This window comes from Phragmites australis, chromosome 6 (genome assembly GCF_958298935.1).
Source record: "Phragmites australis chromosome 6, lpPhrAust1.1, whole genome shotgun sequence".
NCBI classification, from domain to species: domain Eukaryota; kingdom Viridiplantae; phylum Streptophyta; class Magnoliopsida; order Poales; family Poaceae; genus Phragmites; species Phragmites australis.
Genome location: NC_084926.1, coordinates 11939303 through 11966361, shown reverse-complemented (window position 1 = coordinate 11966361; position 27059 = coordinate 11939303). Strand labels below are relative to the sequence as shown.

The window sequence follows — 27059 nt, the reverse complement described above, 5'->3', positions numbered from 1 at the left end:
CGGACACTGTAGCCCCGATGGAGAGTTTGAAATCGACGGAGAAGATAGCGGCCGACCGTTCTACAACGGTGCCGACATCCAATGTGCAGATGGATAACTGAGACTTCGGTAGCTAGACTGTTCGGTGAAAGCTTATCAGTGAAATTATCGGCGGATTCATGGGGGCAAGCGAACTAGCGCACCGCCCCGACAGTCTCCACTCTTTTCGTTTTCAGAAAAAATTCTTTCTCGCGTTTTTTTGTCTTCGGAAAAATTTGTACGAGAAAAGTTTGACTTAAAAAATTTTGAGAAAAAAATTTACACGAGAAAAGTTTGACTTAAAAAGTTTTGAGAAATTTGCACAAGAAAAGTTTTGCTCAATAGTTTTAAAGAAAAGTTTTTTTTGAAAAATTTGCATATGCTCACTCTGTAGTCATCCGTGACTTAGGCACGCCCCCTCGGTTACGCATGGAACAGGATTTTCCGTCGGCATCTCATGGTCTCGTCTTTAGTTGGCATGTACAAAGTCGACCTACGTGAGATCTTTCATGGCTCTTTTAGAAAACAAGGAAGACTTGGCTAAAATTATTCGGCGGTCTTCCACTTGGTAGTAATGATGCGCGTGTGGAAAACGACTAAAGCAGTGAGAACTTCGAAAGCTTAATATCAATCAGGTCGTGCTGTCGGCAGGTAGCATCCCCACTCGATCATACTGGTCATTCCTGGGTATGAAAAATGGCAGAATTAAAATGCCTTGCAGCACGCCAGAGTACAGACGTTTACTGTTGGATGTAAAGCAGTTTCCAAAGGAACAAAACCAACATCCCCACTTGATCATACTGATGATCATTCCTGGGTCTGAAAAACGGCAGAATTAAAATGCTTTGCACTTTGCAGCACGCCAGAGCACAGACGTTTACTGTTGGATGTAAAGCAGTTTCCAAAGGAACAAAACCAACATCCCCACTTGATCATACCGATGATCATTCCTGGGTCTGAAAAACGGCAGAATTAAAATGCTTTGCACTTTGCAGCACGCCAGAGCACAGACGTTTACTGTTGGATGTAAAGCAGTTTCCAAAGGAACAAAACCAACATCCCCACTTGATCATACCGATGATCATTCCTGGGTCTGAAAAACGACAGAATTAAAATGCTTTGCAGCACGCCAGAGCACAGACGTTTACTGTTGGATGTAAAGCAGTTTCCAAAGGAACAAAACCAACATCCCCACTGGATCATACCGATGATCATTCCTGGGTCTGAAAAATGACAGAATTAAAATGCTTTGCAGCACGCCAGAGCACAGACGTTTACTGTTGGATGTAAAGCAGTTTCCATAGGAACAAAACCAACATCCCCACTTGATCATACCGATGATCATTCCTGGGTCTGAAAAACGGCAGAATTAAAATGCTTTGCAGCACACCAGAGCACAGACGTTTGTTGTTGGATGTAAAGCAGTTTCCAAAGGAACAAAACAACAGGTTGTACCTTCTATGGTTCACATTAACACCAGAATCCCACTTTCGACGGAGAGGCCACGTAGACTCTCAAAATTTAACAGTTAAATTTGGCATAATTCTTCTTGTTTTCCACCCAACGAGTGGGGCGTCTGATCATAGGTGAATCTATACCGAATTCCATCCAAAAACATACTACCAATTCGGCAACTGTGTTAATTGGACTTTTAGCATATTTGTAACTTATGAGTGCCAAGATTGGTTCCAGGGAAAATGGGATGGTAATGTATGTTCTTCTCCAAAAGCGAAGCAATGCTCAGTAGCAGCAATACCTTTTTTACACCAACCGCTGCGGATTCCACCTGCACAACACCTCTACTTCGGGAGAGGGTAACATTCAGGCATTCCATACCATAATGCTGAACACAAGGTTGTAAAATTTATAGCAAGTCCATATCCGTTTACAGCAGGAAAGTACTCATTGGATTAGCGAAGTAGCGCTTTCTACACTTGGATGGTTCCTTACAGGGGTCTTGCTTGAAAAGGCTGTGCAATATGGTCGGAGCTGTTGGCACAGGTTCATCAAACACCCTAACATGAAGGTGTCTATCGGATGTTAGCTTATCCAACAAGGTCCTGCAAGTCTGCAAACATTGTCATGTAAACCGTTGTTATTTGAATATCGATGATACAAATACAAAATAAATGCACATTTTTTAATGTTTTTTTAGGCCAGCAGCACTACTGCGGTTCTGAATATGTTTGAACTTCGCCTTTCTTCTGTCTAATGAATTTTGGCTGGCAGCTGTTCTGCGAGACCGGCAAAAAAAGGTACAAAAAGTGATTAGATACCTGAGGATTCAATACATCCATCCGGTGGATAACATCCTCCTAACACAACAAAAGCAAATCAAAAGATCAGAACCTTTAAAATAATAATGTTTTTTAACGGAAAACAGTGAAGGAAGCCCTCACTGCAAGTTTTTATTAAACGAATTTAAAATAATAATGTTGATGATGATAAATGGTTTGTTTAATAAATGATAAATGGAATAATAACTTGAGAGTACATGGGAATGTGCTAACTTTTCAGTGAACAACACAAGAAAAAAAGGATCACCTAATGAAGACAAACCACCTATATCATAAGAGAAAAAAAGAAAAAAAAAGTATATACAGTAATCAAGCACAGTAACATAAACATAACAAAACATGCACAAATCATCAAACTAAAAAAAGGTGGAATCTTGTCAATACTTGAAAGTTATACAATCTTGGATCTATAATTGTGTTTTCTACGTTTATAGGTATCACTGAAACTTTTGAGAGTGGAGCCAAGGTTTTAAGGATGAGGGCACCGAAGAGCAGTGTCCCATTGAAAAGTTGAAGATACATCGTATCAAAAAGTCAAATTGAAATCAGAAATAAGCCCTACTAAAGGCACAAATAATCCCTACAAAAGCCAGCATCACAAAATAAAATATGGTGTATACAGTCCATCTATGGTGTATATGGTCCGAGTATGAGTATGTAGAGCTAATACACATACTATCTCCATTAATGAATACCTATACAGATACTATCTCCATTAATGAATACCTATACAGATACTATCTCCATTCACAAATACTACCAAACACGATTACCTAGGCAATTATTATAATGAATATGACAAAATACCCTTCGTAACTGATTCTTGCCTTCTTGTTACTCTCTCCAGTCACAAAAAGTAACTCTTTAGAGAGCATGCAGTCTACTAGTTTTAAGTTCAACCAACGATATGTTCATAAGTATTAAGATATGTCATGAAAGTAGTATGTATAGACTCATCTCGACAAATACTTTCATAGTAGAATAATACAATAATTTTACTTTCTTTTAAGCAAAATTTTTGGCAGAAATCAATGGTGAAAGTTATGTTTTGGACTGTCTTTATGCAGGGAGTATTTGTGAGTAGATGAGAAAATTGAATTATATAATTTGTCCAGGGCCCACTGCCAGAAGGTGTTGGACAGGTATGAGAAGATATAGAAGGGCATAATAGAAAATTATACTTTGGAACACGTGGAGTGACAATTATTTCTGAGCAAATAGTGGTCAAAGATGACAAGTAGCTGCAAAGTGATGGAGCACCAAATACCAAGTACATTGGGGAAAAATAGGGGTCCAGTCAATTGTACACACATGTACTTACCTGTCTCCGCCATTGAGTTTTAAGCATTATATTAGTTCTAATTTGACTGGTTTTCACATATGAGCATAGTACTCGGATGCGATTCTTATAATTTAAATGAAACTGAAGTAATTTAAAATGTGGTATTACATGTCTGAGACTTGATTTTGAACTTCTGAATTTTATACTCAAGAACAGGATTTGGAGGGTTCAATTTCAAATATGAGACATAAAGATTCATACACTCCTTGAACAATTTTAACTTTCCTAATGTCAAAATCTTACAAGATTACCCAAATTCTACCTGAAAATTGAGATTAATTTTCCTAAAAGATATTGTGGTCAAGAATGTCATACAATGTAACGAAAATCTTACAGTGATATTTATGAAACAGCAAAAAATCAGTTTCCCATTGAAAAATGAGCAAGCGTAAATAATAAAAACACACCTCCATTATTCCAGGATATTGCATGACATAGCCAATAACGCGACGACTTAAACCTTCATAGACAGTGCTATTAATCCTACCATCACCATTTATCCATGGCAATATAGGTTTATAGATATGCCCTTCGCAAGCATGATAGCAATTACTCTCCTTACTATCCTCTCTTGGAGTAGGTGGCCTTTCCTCGAAACCAAGATTTTGACTGTAAATATGAGGTGAGCTTGACTTGCTTTGAACATTAATGATAGTCACCGTGTGCCCATCACCAAGCATTTTTGTAGTCCCCAGCAAATTACTAGGCATTGCATGCTTCTGTGGCGGTAGATTTTTCGGGTCTCCATTGTCCACAGTTTGAGAAGCTGGAGCGCCTGAGCAGCTGCAATGTTCACATTCTGCAAGTGTGGTTATATGATACTTCGACATATGTAATGAGTCGACAATCTGAACACCATCATATGCATTGACCTGTGAAGCAGTTGAGTGAATCCCATCCATGAACCAATAGAGAAGGATAAGTGAACAATAAAAGTTGTGAACAAGAAAGCAGAGTAATATCTAACATGTGTGTAATGCATTGGTAACCAGAGGAAATACTGATATCACTTAAACTCTACATACTCCCCCAACAATTCAAGCCTCCACCTAAACAGGAAAAGACATACAAGACATGCCCACGTACATCAACAGATTTGAATACCAAATTGTGAACAGTCAGAGCTGTCTCCTGAAGATCACTCTGAACAAAACCGTGCATGAGACTTTCATCTCGCACAGCTCCTAAGTGGAAAATACGAATTAAGAGCCTTAGGTCGATTTAGTTCGGGGAAAGGGGAAGAGGAAAATTCTATGAACCTTACCTTTTTTCGCTCTAGAATCCTTCTATATACTAAAAAAGGTACACACCAAGGAACAATATGAGAATGCCTCAGCATCCACATTTTGCATGTCTCCATCTTGCAACAACTGCAGGTTTGTACCTATTCTAGGAACTTTTTTATTTTTATATTTCTTAAATCGAAAAATTGCCAAAATAGATGTCCGTTTTGAAAAATTGCACATCTAGACTACTATCGCCCGTTGGAAGGGCAATAGGTTCCAATGGACGACAGGTTTAAAAAAAATAAACATGTCGCTCTTCCAACGGACGACAAGTTAAAAGAAAATACAGCATTCCAATGCTCTCAAAATTTAAAACACTATCAAAATAGTCATGAAAAATTCTGGAAAAAAATGTATGGTGTAGAGGATGCTATAATCTAGCTCTCTAAAAAATTTCAACAACAACAACAACAAAGCCTTTCAGTCCCAAACAAGTTGGGGTAGGCTAGAGATGAAACCCATAAGATCTTGCAAGTCTAGTCATGGCTCTGGCACGTGGATAACTAACTTCCACGCACCCCTGTCCATGGCTAGTTCTTTGGTGATATTCCAGTCTTTCAGATCCCTCTTTACAGACTCCTCCCATGTCAAGTTTGGTCTACCTCGACCTCACTTGACATTATCCGCACGCTTTATTCTTCCGCTATGTACAGGCGCTTCTGAGGGCCTGCGTTGTATATGCCCAAACCATCTCAAACGATGTTGGCCAAGCTTCTCGTCAATTGGTGCTACACCAGCTCTATCACGTATGTCATCATTCCGAACCCGATCCTTTCTTGTGTGGCCACACATCCATCTCAGCATGCGCATCTCCGCTACACTCAACCGTTGGACATGTTGCCTTTTAGTTGGCCAACATTCTGCGCCATACAACATCGCAGGTCTAATTGCCGTCCTATAGAACCTGCCTTTTAGCTTATGTGGTACTCTCTCGTCGCAGAGGACGCCGGAAGCTTGGCGCCACTTCATCTCTAAAAAATTTCAACTCAAACAATTATTTGTACAATGAGAAGAAAAAAAAAGACAAATTTCATTATACCGACTCTGTCAGACTCTGTACAATGAAATTTGTAAAAAAAAAATTCTCATTGTACGGATCATATTTTTTCTGAAAATTTTTGGAGCTAGATCATAGTATCCCCTACACCACCAATTTTTTTTCATGACTATTTCGATAGTGTTTTGAATTTTGAGAGCAATGCAATGCATCATTTTTTATTTTTAAACCTGTTGCCCGTTGGAAGGGCAACGGGTCCTTGTCTCCCTTCCAACGGGCGACAGGAGTCTAGATGTGTGATTTTTCAAAATAGATGTCTATTTTTGCAATTTTTCGATTTAAGAAATATAAAAATAAAAAATTCTCTATTCTAGTAATTGCAGGGCACTACATTCTGTCACATGAAGTAGACAGTTTTAATGAAAACTGGTTATACCACTCTGATATTTTTGAGAAGAAATCACTAAAAGTTACGACAATATCTGGATTGGTAGGTAAAATTTCCCAGTTTTCTTTTCATTAGTTTCTCTGTTGCCTCATTGGCATCATAACTTCCATAGCAGAGTCCAACTGAATCCATCAGCATATCCTACTTCTTTTTAACTATTATTGGCAGTTCCAGTGTCCTACATAGAGTTGTCCATTGAAATTCATGGTAACAAACCAAGAAAATCGACAGCGGAATTTCTCAAAGACAGTGCAGAATAAACTATTTTTAAAAAAAAAAATCCCTCAATAAGCAGTAATCAAATAGCAGTTTGGTTAGTATTAACTGAAAACTACAGTACTAATCTACTTTGCATCTTTACAGCTTTACCTTAATGGCCAGTTGGAATCTCATGAACGTATCAACAATCACATAGACCAACCGCATACCTGCACAGTTTTAAAAAAAAAAAAAAAGAATTGTCAACATAGGCTGTAGCTTAATGCAACTACTAAATCATACAAAACTACTGAAATCTTTATCCATAAGCATATTAAGTACCTAGTGGATGCAACGCCTGTGAAAATTCTCTCAAAGTAACTCCTTGTTCACCAGCTTGATGAATAGCACAAAATGCGTTTCTGAACAGTTCAGAAGACAATATGAATGATTCATTTTGGTTATCAGATACTGATGGTAACTCTTTGGCATATTTTTCCATAGCATTCCACGGCCATCCACTATAAGTGTCTTCCAACTGAGATTCAGACAGTAAATGCCGATATGAAGTGGAGTTATTTGAATAAGATATGTTGTGACTTTCCGCATGCAAATTAACATTCTTGCTACTTATTTCCCTGCTTGAAGTAAAAATAAGGCATTCTTTATCATGTAACACTTGCATTTGATTGCTTGTTTGAAATCTCTCCTGATTCAGAGCCACTTGGATACCAGGAAACCCTTTCTCCCGGCGGTAGCAAAAGTCACTTTCTATCTTGGGCAAAGGTTTGTGTTTCTTAGTCTTGCCACTTTTCAGTTTCATCGTATCAGCCTCGCGCTTATGAGCACTGCCATCCAATCGACCGGTATATATGGCCAAAGGATTAGAGCTGTTAGGTTCATCAGCCTCGCCTACTCCTTCACTTGGCAAGAAAGGTGAAATGAACAACTCTCCTGATAAAACCAGAGAGAAGAGATGAACAATTTCACCACATTGTAGATCTGGATACAAATAAACTCCATTGTCTGTAACATTCTGTTGCTGGGCTACAAGCCATTTCGAAAACTCAGAAGCTTTTTCCCCTGAACCAAACGGGAAGGGGGAATGAGAAGCATTGAAAAAGAATGTTCCAGAAAGGGTATATGGCTTTGCTCCATTTCCAGTAACCTGCAAAATGGGGGAGAAACATGAATGATGGTTCAAGAACTGGTGCCTCAAATCCCAAGTCACTTTTTTTAGGGAAAAAAATCAACTGCATTATCCAGATAGGTACAGAATTAAATGTTTCCTATCCTTCATAACATTATTACAAACAGCGTGAATGAAGATGTTGAATAGATCAACTGATCTTTCCAGAACATATTAAGACGTTCCTACTGATTATTCAACGTGGCTCCACTGCTTGTGCTTCTTATAACCACAGGGAAAGTAAAAGCTATAGGAAACTAGAATACAAGCATAAATGTGTGTTGGTATGCAAGTGTGAGGACTGAGCAAACCTAAATAAATCTAGACCACAGCTCATAGCAAGATAAAGAAGAAAAGAGAATAATTTATAGGTATCACAACCACTGAAGCTGAATATTGGAAGGAAAATCTTAATTTACCAGGATGTTATCGGTATGACAGTATCCATTTATTTGTCCTAATACAGATCAAAGGATCTAAGGTGGGCAGAGCATACTGAAGAACAAATTGAAGAGATTGGATACATCGATGGAAACAAAAGCTCGCATATACTAACCATGTAATTCTTTTCTTTCAGAAAGGAAAAGGCAGTAAAAATTTCACTCTCTGAATAAAGCTGGAGGGTTGCCGCTAGTGAAGCTTGTACGTCTGACCCTGATGATGTGCTGAGAAAAACCAACTTCAGAAGCTCCAATGCATTTGCAACAGCCAAGGATTTGCATAGATCTCTTTCAGTAATTTTATTTTTGTTGACCTTAATGACCTTCTCATGAGATTTGCGTTGAGTGTCCATGCTTTCACTTGCTTGGATTGCATTTGAACGTCTGCACGATTTTTTATGATTATAAAGCTCGCTTTCTGGAACTGACGTGCTTTTGCTGGTTTCACTGGTAACCTGATTATTCTAACGTGAAAAAAAAATCAATAATAAAGAATAAGTATGTTGGCGATTGATGTTAAATAAAAAATTACTTACCAGCAGTTCCTGTGAACACATAATGTCCTCTGTGACATCATTATCATTATTATTGTTCTTCAGATTCTTGGGCCCAACTCTCTTGGTCTGGTCCATTTTTTCTGCCCGAATTAATTCAAGAACTTCGTCAAGTGCGGCTTTTATTTCTGAAACTTCAAAATTATCCCAACTGAATTGCTCAGAGTCTGTACCCAAACTGTTTTCCTGACTAGTATTTGAGATTTGGGGAAGCAATCTTCTCCTTTCCTTTTCAAGGTATATAGCATAGCGTTTGCCAAGAAGTGTACATATTCGCCTCACAGCACCTATTACGTTTTTGTTTTTCTTTAATAATGCCATCCTTCTACGACATGTAGGCGGTGGAGCTGGAAGGTCAGAGAGAGAGTTCCAATCTACACGAGAATATCTTGCTCCGAGCATTGCACGGAATCTAATGTATATGATCAGCAATTTTCTGCAAATTGTATCAAACCAATCAGGCCCCAGCATCATGCATAACCTTTTAACTCCAGACTAAGGTTTAGAAGTATTTCAAGAGAAAGATGAATGGAGAAGGAAAAAAATACCTATCAGATTCGTATGTCCACAAGAATCTTTTACTTCTCATGTGGCTTTTCCTTAAGATGGTAGAACGACTGATCATTGGACTGCTTTCCTTATCTTCATCTGCAAGGTATTTGGATGTGCTGCCACTTCTGGATACCAGCATATCACTTTGGTCTTTTAGCTCAGTGGGTGATGGAGAAATTCTATCTGGTACTTCCTCAGCCAGGGTAGACTGATCAGATATCTGTTCAGCGGATCCACTCGCTTGGACTTTTCGTTTAATAAACTTCAGGGTAATCTCATCAGCAGATCTCTTCCTTTTCTGAGAAGTCAATCTGGAACTAACTTTTTGCTGCTTTTGTGTAGCAGGAACGCTTGGCAGTTCTTGAAGACGAGATTGCCTAGCATATGAAACACGAAGCACCTACATAAGAAACCAATCCTGACGATCAGTAACACTGTAGAGGAATGGTCGACATAATACAACAACAAAGCCTTTGTCCCAAGCAAATTGGGATAGGCTAGAGATGAAACCCACAAGATCCAACTAAAAAGATATGAGAAACAATAATGATAATAAAGGTACTAGTAATAGTAAAAAAATAAAAGTAATAACGGTATAAAGAGACTGATGCGTAAGTTATGGTTCTGGCGCGTGGATTGCTAACTTCCACGCGTTTATATCCGTAGATAGTTCTTTAGGGATATTCTATTCCTTCAAGTCTCTTTACAGACTGCTCTCATACTAGGTTTGGTCGACCCCTGCCTCTCTTCACATTATCAGCGTACCTCAGTATCCCGCTATGCACATGACTCTGGAGGCCTCCGTTGAAAATGTCCAAACCATCTCAGCCGATGATGGACAAGCGTTTCTTCAATTAGTGCTACCCCTAACCTATTAGGTATAATATTATTTCAGATCCGATCCTTGTATGGCCACAACTCCATTGCTACATATGCATCTCTTTTACACTTAACTGTTGGATATGTCGCCTTTTAGTTGTACCAACATTCGGCGTCATACAACATCACGGGTCAAATCGCAGTCTTATAGAACTTACCTTTCAGCTTTTGTGGCACCCTCTTGTCACAAAGGATACCAAAAGCTTGGCACCATTTCATCCATCGAGCTTTGATTCTATGACTAACATCTTCATCGATATTACCATCCCTCTGTAGCATCGATCCCAAATATCAAAAAGTATCCTTATTGGGAACCACCTCTCCACCGAGACAAACATCTTCTCACTCATGCCTAGTAGCATATACTCGATTTTGATCCTACTAAGTCTAAAACATTTCTATTCTAAAGTATATCTCTATAACTCCAATTTCCTATTAACACTTATCCTATTCTCATCAACAAGCACCACATTGTCAGAAAAGAGCATATATCAAGGGATATCTCCTTGACTGTCCCTTATGACATCATCCATCACCAAAGCAAATACTCCCTCCGATTGCAAATGTAGGTCGTTTTAGGCTTGTGCATAAGGATTAAGAAAGTAGATCAAATGACCTTGTTGCCCTTTATTTATTCTGCATTAGAAAAGATAACTCATTCATTTGTGAGAGTGGTAGCATTTATTAAACAAGGGTAAGACATGAATAAAAGAGAAAAAAAATGCATAGAAGTTCGAGAATGACTTATATTTAGAGAATAGTTGAGAGGGCTAAAACGACCTACATTTGCAACCAGAGGGAGTAAATAAGAGCTCAAAACTGAGTCTTGATGTAGTTCTATTTTATGCAGGAAGTCATTGGTGACACCTTCACTTGTTCGAAAACTTGTCACAACATTATTGTACATATCCTTGATGAGGGTAATATACTTTGTTGGGACTTTGTGTTTCCAAGGCCCACCACATGACATTTCTTGGTATTTTGTCGTAAACTTTCTCCAAGTCAATGAATACCGTATGCACGTCCTCCTTTTGTTCCCTACTCTCCATAAGTTGCCTTATCAAAAACATCACTTCCATGGTCGACCTCTCAGCCATGAATCGGTTTTTTATAATGCCCGCCATTCTTCTTAGGTGATGCTTAATAAATCTCTCCCACAGCTTTATTGTATGGCTCATCAACTTAATTCCACGGTAATTAGTACAACTTTGAATATCTCTCTTATTCTAGAAGATTGGTACTAATATACTTCATTCCTGGGGCATCTTGTTTGACCGAAAAATTAGGTTTAAGAGCTTAGTTAGCCATGGTATCGCTATATCTCCAAGACATCTCCACACCTCAATGGGGATACTATCAGGGCATATCGTCTTGCCTCCTTTCATCCTTTTTAAAGCTTCTTTGACCTCAGCTTCATGAATCCTTCGTACAAATCGCATGTTGGTATCATCAAAAGATTCGTCCAGCTCAAAGTAGAGCTCTCGCTCTCCCCGTTGAACAGTTCGTCGAAATACTCTCGCCATCTAGTTTTGATCTCATCATCTCTCACCAGAAGTCGACCAATCCCATCCTTGATACATTTGACTTAGTTGACGTCCCTCGTCTTCCTTTCACGGATCTTGGCCATCTTGTGGACGTCCCTTTCTCCATAAAGGTCCTCATAAGCCCGACCCCTTGCTTCGCTCATAGCTCGCTTTGCGGTCTTCTTTGCCACTTTGCACTTATCCATGTTGTCCGCACTCCTGTCAAGTGTAAGGATCTGAAACATTCTTTCTTCTCCTTGATAGCCTTCTCTTTCTTCTCCTTGATAGCCTTCTAAACATCCTAGTTCCACCACCAAGTGTCTTTAGCTTCGCACTTGCTTCCTTTGGTCACCCCAAACACCTCTGAAGCCACATTCCTAATGCAAGTTGTCATCTTCATCTGTATGTCGTTTGCATTCTCTCCTTCCTTCCAAGAGCCCTCGTTAATAACCCTCTCCTTAAAATTCTGTGCCGCCTCTCCACTTCATTATTGCGATTTTGATGCCCTTGTCCTGTCGAACACGAATACGGAAGTGAAAGTTAGCCACCACAAGCTTATGTTGAGACAACATATTCTTCAGGTATGACCTTACAATCTAAGCAAGCATGTCTATCCTCTCTTCTTGCAAGAACAAAATTAATCTGGCTAGAGTGGTGGCCACTACTAAAGGTCACTAAATGGGATTCTCTTTCTAAAGGTGTTAGCTATTATCAGGTCATAAGCCACAACAAAGTTCAAGACATCCTCTCCTTCTTGGTTCCTATCGCCAAACCCAAAGCCCACATGCACCCCCTCAAACCCTGCATTAGATGTACCTACATGGCCATTAAGGTCTCCTATGAAGAGTTTCTCGCTAATAGGTAAGGCTGGCAATGGGGCGGGGCGGGTCGGGTTCCCACGGGTTTTAGACCTGACGGGGGCAGGGGCGGGTGGGAAATTTGCCCTGCGGGGGTCGTGGGTCGGGGACCTGATAATTGTTCAGGTCGGGTGCGAGAGCGTTTTTTCGCCCGTGGGTGCCCGATAATAGCCCAGCTGCCCAGGCCGACCCAGCCGACACTCCCCACCTAACCCAAGCTCGCCTGCTGCATCGTCGCACTCGCCGTCCGCCGCCGTTGCCCACTCCCGCCCTCCCGCCTCCATCAAGTGAATACATACACATAATCATTCACACAGGACATAGGGTATTACTCCAATCGGAGGCCCGAACCTATATACATTGCGTGTGCCTCGTTTCATGTTCGATCTTTGATCCACGAAGGCAACCGCGTTATTTCCGGACACACTGTCAGGAGCAAATCCTCGACACTCCTGACATCCTCCACTCCATTCTTGAGGCTCTTGTCGTTCAAGATGCCAACTCCATTTCTACTTGCGGTCCCCGTGTACCATAGCTTGAAGCCAATATTCTCCACCTCCTTCGCCTTCTGTCCCTTCCATTTAGTTTTCTGGACGTATAGAATATTTACACGTCTCCTAACCGTTGTATCAACTAACTCTCACAACTTACCTATTAGAGACCCCACGTTCCAACTAACTAAACGGATCATACTTGGCTCGGCTAGCTTCCTTACCCTTCGCACCCGTCAAGACAAATGCAACTCAGCAAGGATAAGAAAAATAAATGAAACAAATTGACCATAGTGAAAATATCTCATGTGCTACCACCCTCGTCGGTGCTCTCTTATTACCCCGCAATGTGCTCAGTTGGATCTGGCTCCAATACTCGAGAAGAATCGTTCTATCCATTCACCTACACCCTTCCTACACTAGAACAGTTTGATTTAAGATTTTTCTGGGAAACTTTTTTGCAATTTGTGCCCTAATAGTCCCAATGATGGAGTTACATTCCAACATAGTAGTTCCATTCCAATCTATATCGCAATTACTTTTCTTTTTTTCCCTTCCCGGTTTAATGTTCTATTATATGTAGCACAATTTTCTCTTCGAAATTTTATCATTTGTATGCACTATGAAACTGTGCTCTAGACACTAGACACTACTAGTGAAATGAAGAATGAAATTAAGTTAAACAAATACGACAACAACAAAGCCTTTATGTCCCAAGCAAGAAGTGAAACAAATACAGAATCAAAAAATTAGATTAAAAAATAGGGGTAGTTCAGATCACCAGATGAAATTGGTCTCAAACACGTACCTGCTCAACAGAGAGATTCAGTTCCCTTGCTATTCTAACACAGTCTTTAAAAGGAATTTTCCCCTCCTCACTGACATTCATAATACGCTGCTGTAGTTCTAGGCGTTGTTCAGTAGTCATAACTCTAACTGAACTCCATGAACGACGTTGCGAAACCTTCATGGACAGAGCATCATGTAGTATCTTAGACAAAATAAATCAAAGCTATGGTCTAAGAGACATCTCGATAAGCTAGCCAGTTCCAGCCAGTATTGTTTCTGTGGGTGTAATGGGCCTCAGTAATAGATCATGGAAAAAGTCTGACAACTAATAAAATGCTTGCAACTGACAATATATATAGTCAAAAAGTAAGTACAAACAAGAAACAGGGCACATGAGTATGAAGATCCTGGAAACTAGTGTTCCAAATAGCACTAACAATAGCAAGATTTTTGGCCGCAGCACTGCAGCAGTCGGTCATGAATAACAAATTGAACAATTAAAAGAAGTAGCAGCAGCCACATATGTTACTGAAATCATACCCAGATCGCAGAAGTGGGAGGTCGTAGAGCTATGAACTAGTATGGATACGGGCAAGAGTAGTCTATTGCAACATCACATTTTAGTTAAAGTGATCTTACAGGCACAGAATAATATTTCATTATTAAATGCAGGATATGAAGATAATGAAACATAGATTAGTGTAATACAAAATTGATTAAAAAAACATAGATATAAATATTGTTTTCTAAGTACATAAAGGGATAAATAGAAAATTACCATTATAAGCATAACAGGTATACCAAACAGTAAGATGTTACTCCCCAAGTATATATAGCGCATTGGACAAAACACAGTCTCCAATAAGCAACTTTGACTATCAATTTTTATGGTAATATGTTAGGAAAATGTATAAAGATATTATATTATAAAAGTACTTCTCATGTAAAATCTAATGGTACTATTTTCATATCACCATAAATAATTATGTATAATTATGTACAGCAGAGATTACAAACCTCAGGTACAGAACAGCCAGGGAAGGCACTAGACGGCTCAGCCAAGCCATAACAGTACTCTAATGTTTCCCAGTAGGCATCAACAAACTCCTGCTTTGAAAGCACAAAATCGTGCCGAATTTTTTGATGATTGTTTGCTTGGGAAGATGGAAGAATTATTGGTATAGGTTCTTCAATATAAGGCCTGAGCTCCATTACATGTGTAGGCACGTCATCTGATGGCACACCAATATCCTCTACAAGTTCTTTTGCAAGTTGGACCAACTAGCAAATATAACCACAGAAATGTTAATCAGTCTGCTGCACCCTAATCAATTAAACTACCATACTAGCTGGATTGCAATAAAGATGAACGGACTTCAGCAAGTATCGACCAAACAGCACTTCAGATTTGTTTTCGGTAATAGTTTTAGGAACAAACCTAAGGTTCTAGATTCTCACAAAGTTAACTGCAATGAATAAAAGAAAAAAAGAACATCACCTTGAGCTTGTCTAAAATATTCACTAGACGAGAGAGTCTGCTCCTGGCATGAGTATCCATGAGCTGGTTGTATTCCTTGATAGGAATTTCTGAGAGTGTTTTTCCAAGCCTACACTTAGTAACCATGTTATCAATTTTCTTTGCTGATCCAACAACTTGTAGAAAGAGTTCAAGAGGCATTTCTTTTGTAGCTGCTGCCATCGAAAATAACAGGCATGATTGATTAATGTTCTTGTCAGGATGGGCTTCTTTGGCACAACCAAACGCATTGCAGCAATTTGATAAACTGCTAACATATACCCACAGAAATTTATGGAATAGCTTTGCCCGAATCATCTTTGCACCTATGAATCCATTGGCATTCATAGCTTCTAATAGTAAAGGTTTGTTAACTTTAACTCTGCGTGAGATCCTCAGACCAGGTATGGCAGTCATATTTTGATTTTGCTTCATTTTTGCTGCTGCACCTGTACGAGATTCAGTATCAAAATTCCTTTGTCTGGTCCTAATTTGATCCACAAGTTCCAGTGACAAGTCCCCAATCCCAACAGAAGAATGCAGTATTACATCAATGAGACGACTGCGAGTGTAGTTTGTAACCAAAGGAACACTAACTTTGATACATCTGCAGCTGCCCTCTTCCTGAAGCTTATTCAAAGCGCGAGTCAATGTCTTCCGATCCATTAATTTTCCGTTTTTCTTTTCTAGTCCCTCTAACCATTTATGTAACTCCACCCTTAGTACAAATTTCTTTTTCTGCAAAGGGACAAAAGAGAAAGGTGTTACCTAATGATGAAATGCATTCAGCGAAGCAAGAGCGCAAAAACACCATGCACCAACATGAACGTGAGCACACAGAAAAGAAAATTAGAAAAACAATTGTTCCTAACTTTAATAAAGAGAAAAATATGCAGTCATTTCGTTTCACAGAAAAATACTATCCAAGCAGTACCTATTATTACCTTGGATAAAAGGAAAAGAATATCAATGAAGACGATGAATAGGAATTCTTGTCATGGTAACCACAAAAATATGTATGGCCATAGAAATATACAGTCTTGGGCCTTCTTAGAATCAATAAAGTGATAGAGAATTGTCAATCTAGTTTACTTAAAAGAAAAACATGAAACACTAGACTAGTTACCACCATGTCATATGCAAAAAAAAATAGGTTTATTTCTCTTGCATAATAGAGGTATACTGTCAAGGATTAAAAAAAAAAGCATAGTGGTCTAAGAAACTACGCACAAGCATCATTAAAAACTACCACCTAACAAATTTCTGCAGTTTCAAATGATTGACACAGAAAGTAAGTGACAGAAGTCCACTAAAAAATAACATAAGGGAACAAAGGGTATTATAGGCTTTTGATACAATTGGAGACCACAAATTTACAAATAATAACAATGATGATACAACAGTTAAATAAGCACAGCACAACACATGTACGGCTGTACACATAGGCAATGTAATTAAAATATGAAACAGGCGGAGATAATATTATGCTCTATAAATGCATCAAATAGAGGGCAACTGTAGACTGGGATTCCTATTATATATACAGGGGCAGTAAATTACAGCACATTTGTATTTTGACATATCATTCATGTGAAAAAGTTTGACTGACAAATACTTAGGAAGCAACCTTTAACATATGTAGAATTCTTTGATTCCGACGCTCATCCGAAGTTGAAGGAGGGCGTCGACGCCTCTTCCTCTGGCCCAAAGCAAGTTTATCTAAAAGAGAAGCATGTGATCAGTTCCAACGAGTTGGGTAGCACTTTGCCTCTGCAACCTACATTACATAGCTTACCAATTTGCCAAAGAGGAAAAGATTAACCGATTCAATACGAAAAAGATTTGAAGTTAGACAAGAAGTCAGAAAAATTAATAGTTTGCAAAATCAAGATAGACACAATACTACTTGAACAAAGTTAGGCACACGTCTAATTGGACATAGTAAATTCTGGATTTGTGAATTCCTTATTCCTTAACCTACCAAAGAACATGCCCTTCCTTTTGATCTGATCTGGACTCTTGGAGAAAACCAAGATATGCAGGGTTTGAAATGGATCAATATTGCCAAAGGGCGGATCAAATCAGATATATGATTGCAAGTTTGCTTAGATGGAATAACATAAATCTATTTGGATGCATTAGTGCTCAAAAGCCAACGTCAAAGTCAGTCATGGGACTTTGACATGGCTCAGGCAGTGCAAATATTGTGAGCTCTTACAGCAGCATCGCAATCCACAAAGAGATATAAGCACACAATCCTAACACAATAAACATATAGTTATGCAAATTTAGATCATTGTACCTTCCTTAACTAATTGAGAAGCTCCAACACAAGCGTCAAAGTTGGTCTGGAGATGCTGTCCAACTGGTTCATCATGGCTCTCTTCTTGGAGCAAGAGTTTGTTATTAACAAGTAAATCACCCTGTGGGCTCAGAGAATCCAATCCTTCAGATGGAACTAGTGACCACAAATCAGAACAGTTGTCATAATCTTCTGGTAGCGCCTCAAAATTTTGCAGAACAGCTCCAGCTTTGTAGTGCAAGAAATTTTTTGAAGTCCAAACTCGGTACTGTGATGCCTTGTCTGGAACTTCAGTCTCCATTGTCAAATTGAACTTTTGGAGCATAGATAATACTCGTTTGTGAAGCCTTTTGGAATTGTTGTATCCAAGACGTTTACCAATCTGATTGGAATTTGTATGAGAAACTAGTTGCTAATTTCAAGAAAAATAGAAAAGAAACTTAATATCCCACTCAGATGACAAAAGTAACACCAATGTGTACTACATAATGATACGTGTTCAAGCTGCTCTATATACTGACCATCAATACATTGTAGGGTTCATGACAAGGGTCAAGGGGTTTTTGCTCATGGAGCTATTTTTATTTTCACTAGGAAAGATACTGTACCAGCAAGAATTAGTAGACCATAAAGATGTTATCATATCTCATTTATGCCTGGCAACGAATGAAGTAGCAACAAAAAAGGATCTGCTAATGGCATGCAGGTAGAAAAGAAAAATACATTTAATACTACATATGAACCAGACACAACCCACAAGCAGGTACGCCATTAAGACACCTGTACTTAAAGTTCATGTCCTAACTAAATTAACCCCAACTAACTAGGTTTAAAGATGAACTGACTATAGTTATCGACAGTGAACATTCACTTGTAAGTTCTCATTTATGTCCTTTTCATAATAAATTAGAAAAAGTGGGGATTTGCTCCATGTTAAAAAATAAATAAGTGAACTTGGAGATGGTTATAACAATGCAAACCAAATAGATATTGAGAATGATGTTTAAAGTGTGTGTGCTGGGAGGGGGGGTCATTCTATCCAATCTGTTATGGTAAGTAGCAAATTAGAAACATTTTATAAAACTACAGCTAGGATACAATTGATAATTCCCACTTTTCAGTTAGCTGCAACTGTTAGAAATAGCAACTTGTATTCAATATAGCCCCTGGGGGCAATATATAGAGTATAGGATAAGGACTCTAGTAACCTAACCTATACGTAAGGGATAAGGACTCTATATTCCTAACACCCCCCCCCCTCAAATGCAAGGCGTATGCAATAGCATTACATTTGAAAGAGGTGACACTACGTAATAAACTTAGACTAATACATCCAAAAACTACCTAAAAGAATGTCCTTGGTCAAGAATCGCAACAAAGCGATGCCGAGAAGCAAGACAACAGCCGTAAGTTGTCACTAGAGCTACGGAAAGACTAAGATGACACAAGAATACCCTAGACAAAGAATTGCAAAGTAAAGCAATGACGAGTAGCAAGACAACAAAAGAAGTTGTCACTAACTCTACGGAAAGATCTAGATGGCTAAGTTGCATCAATAATGACAGGAAAGGATTAGCTAAACAAAGACATAATTTAGTTAACCACAAAAGAAAATGACTAATTGACAAGGGAATATGTGGACTCGCACAGCATAGACGAACTCAAAGTGACACTGAAACTTGGATGGACGCAGAGGAAAAGCAAATACTAAAGCTAGACGCAAAAGAAGCTAGTAACATAGCACCAAAACACAACCTAGTACGAAGCAACACCACACAGCAAAGAAAAAAACTAGCAGCCTACCAGACCATAAAAGAGCAACAAAGCAATAAGTAGATCATGCAGCCTTGATCCAGATACCGACAGCAGCGACAGCTTAGAACAGAGACCTTCCTTTTCAATCACTCCCATTACCAAGAAGACCTTATATTTTCCAACCATAACAGCCAAGCATGTCACCTCTGGACCAGACACATCTACGGCAGTTGTGCGATACCTTGCTTCCTTTCCCTTGTCTTCTGGATTAGCAATACTAATATTGATTCCAAAGCCAAAGGTGGATCCACAAGGATAGCCTCCAATAAAAGCCTCAAGGAACACAACTAGCAATGAACCATACACAGCAGCCTCTGCTATCAATCTCTCTACTTTATCAAGAGTGGCGGGGGTATCGTAGAAGATGGTGGATGCCTGCACGACGGTAACGCGCACGGTGGTGGCACCCGGGTCAGAGCTTGAGCGTGTCGTCCCAAGAGGCGGAAGAAGGCGTCGCGGCGAACGAGGTTCCGGTCGATGCTATGCACCTCGCGCGCATGCTCATGGAAGAGACGCCCAGGAATCTACAAGGGGCAAGAGCACGACGCGCACGGAGCCATCCCTGTTGCTGGGGCCGATGGCGAAGAGCTCGACGAAGGCCGGCAAGCCAGAGGGGCTCAAGGCGGCGCGGAGACCTGGGCGGAGACTGTCGGGCCAGAGGCCGGTGGGGCGGCCCCTGCACTGGGGGCGGCGAGACCTTCACAGGAGGGCGGGGCGGACAGATGAGCAGCTGAGATCGATGAGGGCCGGTGCGCAGGCGAAGGCGGGGCGACGGGCGACCGACCAGGCGTGGAGGAGTCGACACTCAGGCTCGGGTGCGAGCACGAGGCGGCCTGGCGGAACCCGTGGAGATGCCGGCGGCAGCAGGGGAAGCCGACGGCAGCTGACGAGGAGGAGAAGACGGATCGACGCAACTCTACGCTCGACGGATCAATTCACGCATGACTAGAAACCACGCGCAACCAATCTAGAGACCGAGCTGGAGGAAGCCGACGAGAAGAGAGGGAGCTGACCGACCAGAGAGAGAAAGCCAGCAGCAGCGGGATAGATTGGATCCAGACGAGTTGCGACGTCTTAAAAAAACCTAACTCTAATACCATGTTAGAAATAGCAACTTGTATTCAATAGTAGCCCCTGGGGGCAATATATAGAATACATGAGGAGTACATGATAAGGACTCTAGTAACCTAACCTATACGTATGGGATAATGACTCTATATTCCTAACAAAATGACTTAAAATTTCAAATTTCTAGTATCAAGAGCTGATCTATCTTGGTATGGGTAATTATTCTTGTCCCCAAGTTTCTGAAATAAGTCTATAACCAAACACGCCCAATATTTTCTATCTAGTTGTAGGCAGTAACCAAAATCAAAGAGGAAAGTAGGTAGAGAATAAGCATCACTAGAAATGAAGCAGGATAGCACTGCAACTGCAAGAAATATAAAAGCATGATAGATGCTAAGAAGCATAGAATCTCATAGAAAAACAAATAAAATATATATAATACCACAAAGGTGCACCATTGTAAGGTTCAGAGGAGTACCTCAACAAGTGTTATACCTTTTGTCCCTTGAGCACTGATCATATCATATATACAGTTCTCTAACGGAAGTTCCAAAACTTGATCAGTTGCCTGACCTTTCTTGCCAAATTTGTAGTTTGAGGCTGTACTTTTTGGCTGAAACTCATTTGGATCAAATTTCTTTAACAGACGCAAACAACGAACAACCTAAAAAAAGGAACCATATGTTTAAACTTCATAGTTTGTTGGTTGACAAAGTATGCTAAAGAGAAAGATAACAGCAGGAGTGAAGCAGTGCAGACTGAATCAGCTCTGGGTATTCCTAGCTCCAGAAATTCTTGGAGCTGGAGCTGGTGGGATGTTTGAGTGAGCCATCTTGTTTGCATTTTATGCTTAATAAAAGCATAAACCACTTTATTTTAACTTACAAACTCCAAATCCAAGATGAATCCCGGAGTTGGAGCACTGCCAAACAGGCCCTGTATCCTTGCATCTGAATTTTTTTTGCAGCCCCAAAAGTAGCTTTTGTTGTTTCTACTCATGCATGAGTACTTAGTAGTCTATCTATGGTTCATCTCTCTCATAGAAGTCTCAGGCCCTTCCTGTCTTTGGGTTGTAATGTATTAATGTATGAAGTCTCAGTTCCAGCACCTTGTGTACTCTGTCTCATTTAATGAAAAATGGAATTGGGACCATAGCCTCTTGCCCTCTTCAGGTCAAAATTATATGCAAGTTTAAAGCAGCATCTAAACCGAAATACAGAACCTTGCTAATAAACAGTAGCTCACATTACTGGAAATCCAAGGAAGAACAAGACTTCTAAAAGCCAAACAGTTTTCTAGTAACAGATTTAAAATTTAGCATTCCTGTCTTAACAGGAAGCACCAGGAACCACAAGAATGACCCCCCCCCCCCCCCAAAAAAAAAGAAATGTTATTAAATAGTAAGTGAAAATGGAAAACAGGAGGAAACATAAACATCACCTTATCATCAACTTGGGCACCAAATTCTTCGATAAGTTGTTCGTCTCTTAGCCTATGCAATACCTGAGGAATATGTCATCTCAATAACCCATAAGGAGGACAACCAGAAGTATAGACCATATGCACTAAGGGGTGTTTGGTTTGAGGACCGGAATGGTGAACGAAATCCCAACCTAAACCACTTGTTTGTTTTGAGGAATGGAATGGATTGGTCCATCACCACCTCATTCCTCATAAGTAAATGTCAAGTATGAAAATGAGAAATTATGTCATCCCACTAAAATAATGGGATGATACCAATGTCCCATGATGAAGAAACCATATAGGATGAGTTTGTTTCTCAAACCAAACACCCCGTAGGTGATTTCAAGCAAGCTTACATTTCTCCATGCTCTATGACCATACGCCATCCTGTAATCGAGATCGATTTTTATATCTGACACAGCAAGAGCCTATGAGGGAAATAGTAGCACAGAGTTAGCAAACTGGAAAATTTAAAGCAATTCCAGCATAGCTTTAGATGGGGAAAAGGTGCAAACAGTTGACCTTTCCACTAGCTTCGTCAAGTTTTTCACATATGGCTTTCATTGCTGGAAGATAATCATGAATAGATACATCATTCTTGAAGTTTACACCAAAAGCCCCATCTTCTTGTGAGGCATCTACATTGATCTCTTCATTGCTCCCCAGTAGCTCTGGCTTTATAATCTCAATTCTTTGGTGTGGATTCATGTTCAAGTCTTTGGCATATCGGGAGAGATATAGTGAATTGGTGTTGATAATCTGTTTATTTTGTGAGGCATCTTCCCCCTTAGCCCCATGGTCTTTCCCCTTTACGATAGTTGATTGTCTAACTATTAAACACTGTGATTCAAGACTCTTTACAATAAAATGAAAATTGTTTCCTTTCATGTCAAACTTTTTGCATAGATCATTCTGTGTTACACCAGAAGTCCTATAACAAAAAAAGATGTAAATTAGTGCAAATAAAAATATCAAAGGCAAGATATCTTACTGCCTGCGTACATACACAAAGAGTAAACAGTACAAACATGCAACAATTGCTAACAACTATTCTGTTGGACAATTTCGACTATGCCAATTTGGGGATGATTGATATAACTGACAGCGTTCAGAAACATACAGCGGTTATTGACAACTCTGATTACTATGGTGACAGGAGCATGTTTGGTTTGTGCCCAAACCAACCTTTGCCAAAATTTGGCAAGCCTCAAGAGTTTTGGCACCCATTTGGTGACCAGTGGTTGCCAAACTTTTGGCAAGCCCATGCTTCTTGGTCAATCCCTATACATTTTCTTGCCAAACTTTGGCCCGGTGTGGGCAACCAAATTCCTTATTTCCTTAACAAAAGTTTTGGCTAGCCAAATTTTGGTACAGGCCAGTTTGGGCTCAAACAAAAAAAGCCCCATATGCCCTGATTCGCATGGTTAAAGTTGACAAACAAACTTTAAGCTCCCTAAAGATGTATAAGAGAGTCGATGTGGATGTGAAAACTTTATGTGGGAAAGGGTGATGACATGACAACTTTGACCCAACAAAACATACAATTTAAATTGTGTACCATGCAATTATCATAAGTGCTGATTGGGGCCAGTTAAAATAATCACCCTTCCTCTCTCTCCCACTAGTCTATTAAGAATTAAAGATATTATCTTATAGACTCTGAGGCCTGATCAGTCGGCAACTCGGCATATTGGTTGTACAAGTAGGATGACAACTTTGAGTCAAAGCAGCCAAATCATCTTCCGTTGCCACATAAGTCAGGCGTGGACCATTTGAAATTTAAGCACAGGGACCCAACTTCACAATATGAAACTGGGAATGATGGGCATTGCTAAAAAAATCTACTGTAATCCCAAGAAATAAAATCAATATTTAACTTCTACAGAAATTTCTACGTAGTATGTGCAGTTGTACACAGTGTTAAATTGCTGTTCTAAGGGCAAAGATAACTCCATACGCATTACAAAAACTCGAGCCCCAAATGCAGTTCATATCCATGCAAAACTGTAAACACAACAAATTTTCGTTTGCGACAGAGAGATGTCGATTGATTTAGACTCAAAATCTTCCAATTCCATAGAACTACGAGCTCACAAGCCACAAGTATCCCGACTCCCGTGACTGATTAATAAAACGAGAGGGGGAAGAATTATATTTGCTCAAAAATCATGGCCGATCGCACCTGCTTGCCGCAACACACTCCAGTGCCTTCTTCTGGACGGAACTCAGCTCCGATTTCGCGAACCTGCGTTCATACATCCCGAGGAAGTTGTCCCTGATGGCTGCGCTTGCCACCAGCCGCAAGCCCCGCCGCTCGGCCTCCTCCACGTCCTGCCCCGCGGGGTCGCCGGCCGCGACGGGCGTCCCATCCCCGTCCCCTTCCACGAGCCTGACAACGGGGAGAGCGAGGAGGCGGGCCCACAGTGCGCGCTTGACGGGCGGGCCGAGCGGGAGGTCGGCGGCCTCGAGCGCACCGCGGAGCGCCGGCCAGAGGTCCGAGACGGTGATCCCGGGTGCAAGGCGGACGCACACCTCCTCTAGCGCCGCCGAGACGAGCGCGTCCATGCCCACGGCGCGAGTAGGAGCCGGATGCTTGTTTCAGGGGTTTAGGACTTTAGGGTTTTGGCTCTAGCCGCATCGGGACCGGGGCTAGACGGGAGAGTGTGAGGTCGCGAGAGCCGAAGCTTACGCGATACCGCTAGGAGGAGGCACCGCGGCCGCGCGGCGAGTTCGCCGGTGGCCGCGCGGGAGTGAGACGCGGTGGATGCGGCGAAGTCGATGGCAGGTACGGTCGGGGGGAGGGATGGTATAGCCGGGCGTCGATGTGTTTTGGGCTTCGGAGTTTGGGCTAGGGACACACGGCCCAAATAGGCCCGGTACATGCCGTTCCGCGCGAGCCGATACGCACAAAACCTAGTGGAGCGGAACCCAAAACCCTCTCCTCGCCGCCCGTCGCCGCCCACGAAAATGGCGGCGCTCGCCACCCTCCTCCGCCGCGGCCGCCGCGCCCACGCTCTCCTCCCACGCGCCCTCTCCACCACCACCACCGGCGCCGACCCAGCACTCACGGGGTCGGGCGCCAAGAAGCGTCTACGCCGGGAGCACGACCCGGACCGCGTCGTCTCCCTCATCGAGGCCATCGACACGGCCTCCCTCTCCGCCGCCTCCACCCGCCACGCACTCTCCCTCGCCGCGCGCCGCCTCTCCCGCTCCCGCCGCTTCGCCGACGCCGAGGCGCTCCTCTCCTCGCACCTCCCCGCGTCTCCCACCGAGCCCCACCTCGCCGCGGTCCTCTGCTCCTACGCATCCGCCTCCCTCCCTGAGAAGGCCCTCTCCGCCTTCCGCTCCGCCGCGCCGTCCCTCCCGACCCCCATCTCCCCGCTCCCCTTCAACGCCCTCCTCTCCGCATTCCTCCGATGCCGACGCCACCACCGCATCCCGGTCCTCTTCGCCGAGCTCTCCAAGGAGTTCTCCATCACCCCCAACGCCACCTCTTATGGCATCCTGGTCAAGGCCTACTGCATGACCCGTGACGACGCTAAGGCGCAGCAAGTGTTGGATCAAATGCGTGAGCAAGGTATCTCGCCGACCACCAGTATCTACACCTCATTGATCGATTCCATGTATAAGCAGAAGAAGACTGAGGAGGCAGAGCGCTTGTGGAAGGAGATGATGGAGAGTGGATGCAAGCCCGATGTGGCAACATATAATGTGAAGGCTATGTACCGCGGACTCCATGGGAAGCCAGACGAAGTCCTCCTGGTGATGGCGGAGATGGAGGCGGCTGGAGTTAAGCCGGACACCATCACCTACAATTTCCTCATGACTAGCTATTGCAGGGATGGCAAGGTGGAGGATGCCAAAAGGCTGTACCATTCACTTGCTGAGAAGGGGTGTTCAGCAAATGCTGCCACATACAAGCATATGTTGGCAGAGCTGTGCGCCCATGGAGATTTCGATGCTGGTTTGGGCATTTTCAAGGAAAGCTTGAAGAGGCACAAGGTGCCAGATTTTAAGACAATGAAAGGGTTGGTTGAGGGATTGGCAAAGGAAGGCAGGGTGACTGAGGCGAAAGAGGTTATTGTTGAGGTGAAGAAGCAGTTCCCTGAGAATCTGCTGTCTGGGTGGAAGAAGCTCGAGAAGGAGCTTGGGTTGGACTCAGACAGTCAAGGCACTCCTCAGCCAGAAGGTACGTCTGAAGAAACACTTGTTGAGAAGTTTGCTACCGCAGAGACACTTGAGCTGGAAGAGTCTTCCGCTGAGGAAACCGCTGTATCAGTAGAATCCAGTGAAGATGAGATGCCTGCACCTGAAGCATCCATGAGTGAGGAAGTTCCGCGGGGCCCTGCTTGATTGGATATTATCATGTTATCCTAGTTTAATTTGGATAGGATCTTTGCATTGGTCACATTCTCTACATTGAAGTATTGTTGATGCTGCTCTGTAGAGGTAAACATTAGGTTTTGGATACAGACTCCTGAGCTGCTAATGTGAATAATAAGATGCAGGATGTGACAACTTTCAGAATGAAGAGATGCCTCTTAATGTGAATCTTGTGTACGACGTTAAGAGCTATTGTACTGGTGATGCTTCTCTTATTTGATTAAACACATTGCGTTTCACCGATCTCAAATTTCCATTGTGGTTTGTGTATCACTGTTTGCGTGGTAGCATGATACTATGAATGAATGAATCTTTTGGCAACAAAGATTTGACAAACCTGCATCGCTGCTTGCGCTTTAGCACTGTTATTGTCCTCCACTAAAGCTTTCATTTCAAGAAACAATGATGAACCAGCTCCTTTTATCTGCATGCTTTTGATGTAGGAGCGTTAGTATCACGAAGCAAGAAGAATGAACTAGCTCCTTTGTCAGCATGCTTTCATGTTGAGAAGTAAAAATTTTGAACCACTTCATCCATATGGAAACTGCATTGCTGATGATTTTATGGATTCGGAATTTTGTATTTGTGTCTGTTATAAGCTTCCTGCTGTAATTTTCTGCAGCTGTCCTGTTTCTGAAGGCATACAGCAAG

General features: G+C 41.5%; 2 protein-coding genes across 4 annotated transcripts; one reads left to right on the top strand and one right to left on the bottom strand.

The window, feature by feature from the left end:
- Positions 1-1821: 1821 nt before the first annotated feature.
- On the bottom strand, positions 1822-24804 carry LOC133921705 (uncharacterized). Of its 3 annotated transcripts, none has more exons than XM_062366688.1 (18): positions 24208-24804; positions 22548-22956; positions 22382-22453; positions 22002-22064; positions 21040-21225; positions 17679-18060; positions 17004-17095; positions 15359-16114; positions 14878-15141; positions 13880-14035; positions 9318-9721; positions 8752-9205; positions 8332-8679; positions 6929-7754; positions 6758-6816; positions 4065-4529; positions 2295-2333; positions 1822-2086 (listed from the first exon to the last, which is right to left on the bottom strand). In XM_062366688.1, the coding sequence occupies exons 1-18, from the start codon at positions 24588-24590 to the stop codon at positions 1904-1906; spliced, it is 5541 nt and encodes a 1846-aa protein (XP_062222672.1). In that variant the 5' UTR covers positions 24591-24804; the 3' UTR covers positions 1822-1903. The 3 variants fall into 3 exon arrangements, with proteins under 3 accessions (XP_062222672.1, XP_062222673.1, XP_062222674.1); XM_062366689.1 differs by having other exon boundaries at positions 8332-8670; XM_062366690.1 differs by lacking the exon at positions 13880-14035.
- A 106-nt stretch (positions 24805-24910) lies between these two features.
- Positions 24911-26647, top strand: LOC133921706 (small ribosomal subunit protein mL103 (rPPR7)-like). Its single transcript, XM_062366691.1, has one exon. It carries the CDS (start codon positions 24993-24995, stop codon positions 26376-26378), a length of 1386 nt encoding a protein of 461 aa, XP_062222675.1. The 5' UTR covers positions 24911-24992; the 3' UTR covers positions 26379-26647.
- The last annotated feature ends 412 nt before the right edge of the window (positions 26648-27059 follow it).

Excerpts from the sequence above, each read along its gene's own strand:
- LOC133921705 (XM_062366688.1), bottom strand. The coding sequence starts at position 24,590 with ATGGACGCGCTCGTCTCGGCGGCGCTAGAGGAGGTGTGCGTCCGCCTT. Across the intron at positions 21,226-22,001 it reads GTGCCCAAGTTGATGATAAG|GTTGTTCGTTGTTTGCGTCT; the intron begins GTGATGTTTATG and ends TCCTTTTTTTAG. Across the intron at positions 8,680-8,751 it reads TGTGTTCACAGGAACTGCTG|AATAATCAGGTTACCAGTGA; the intron begins GTAAGTAATTTT and ends TTTTCACGTTAG.
- LOC133921706 (XM_062366691.1), top strand. The coding sequence starts at position 24,993 with ATGGCGGCGCTCGCCACCCTCCTCCGCCGCGGCCGCCGCGCCCACGCT.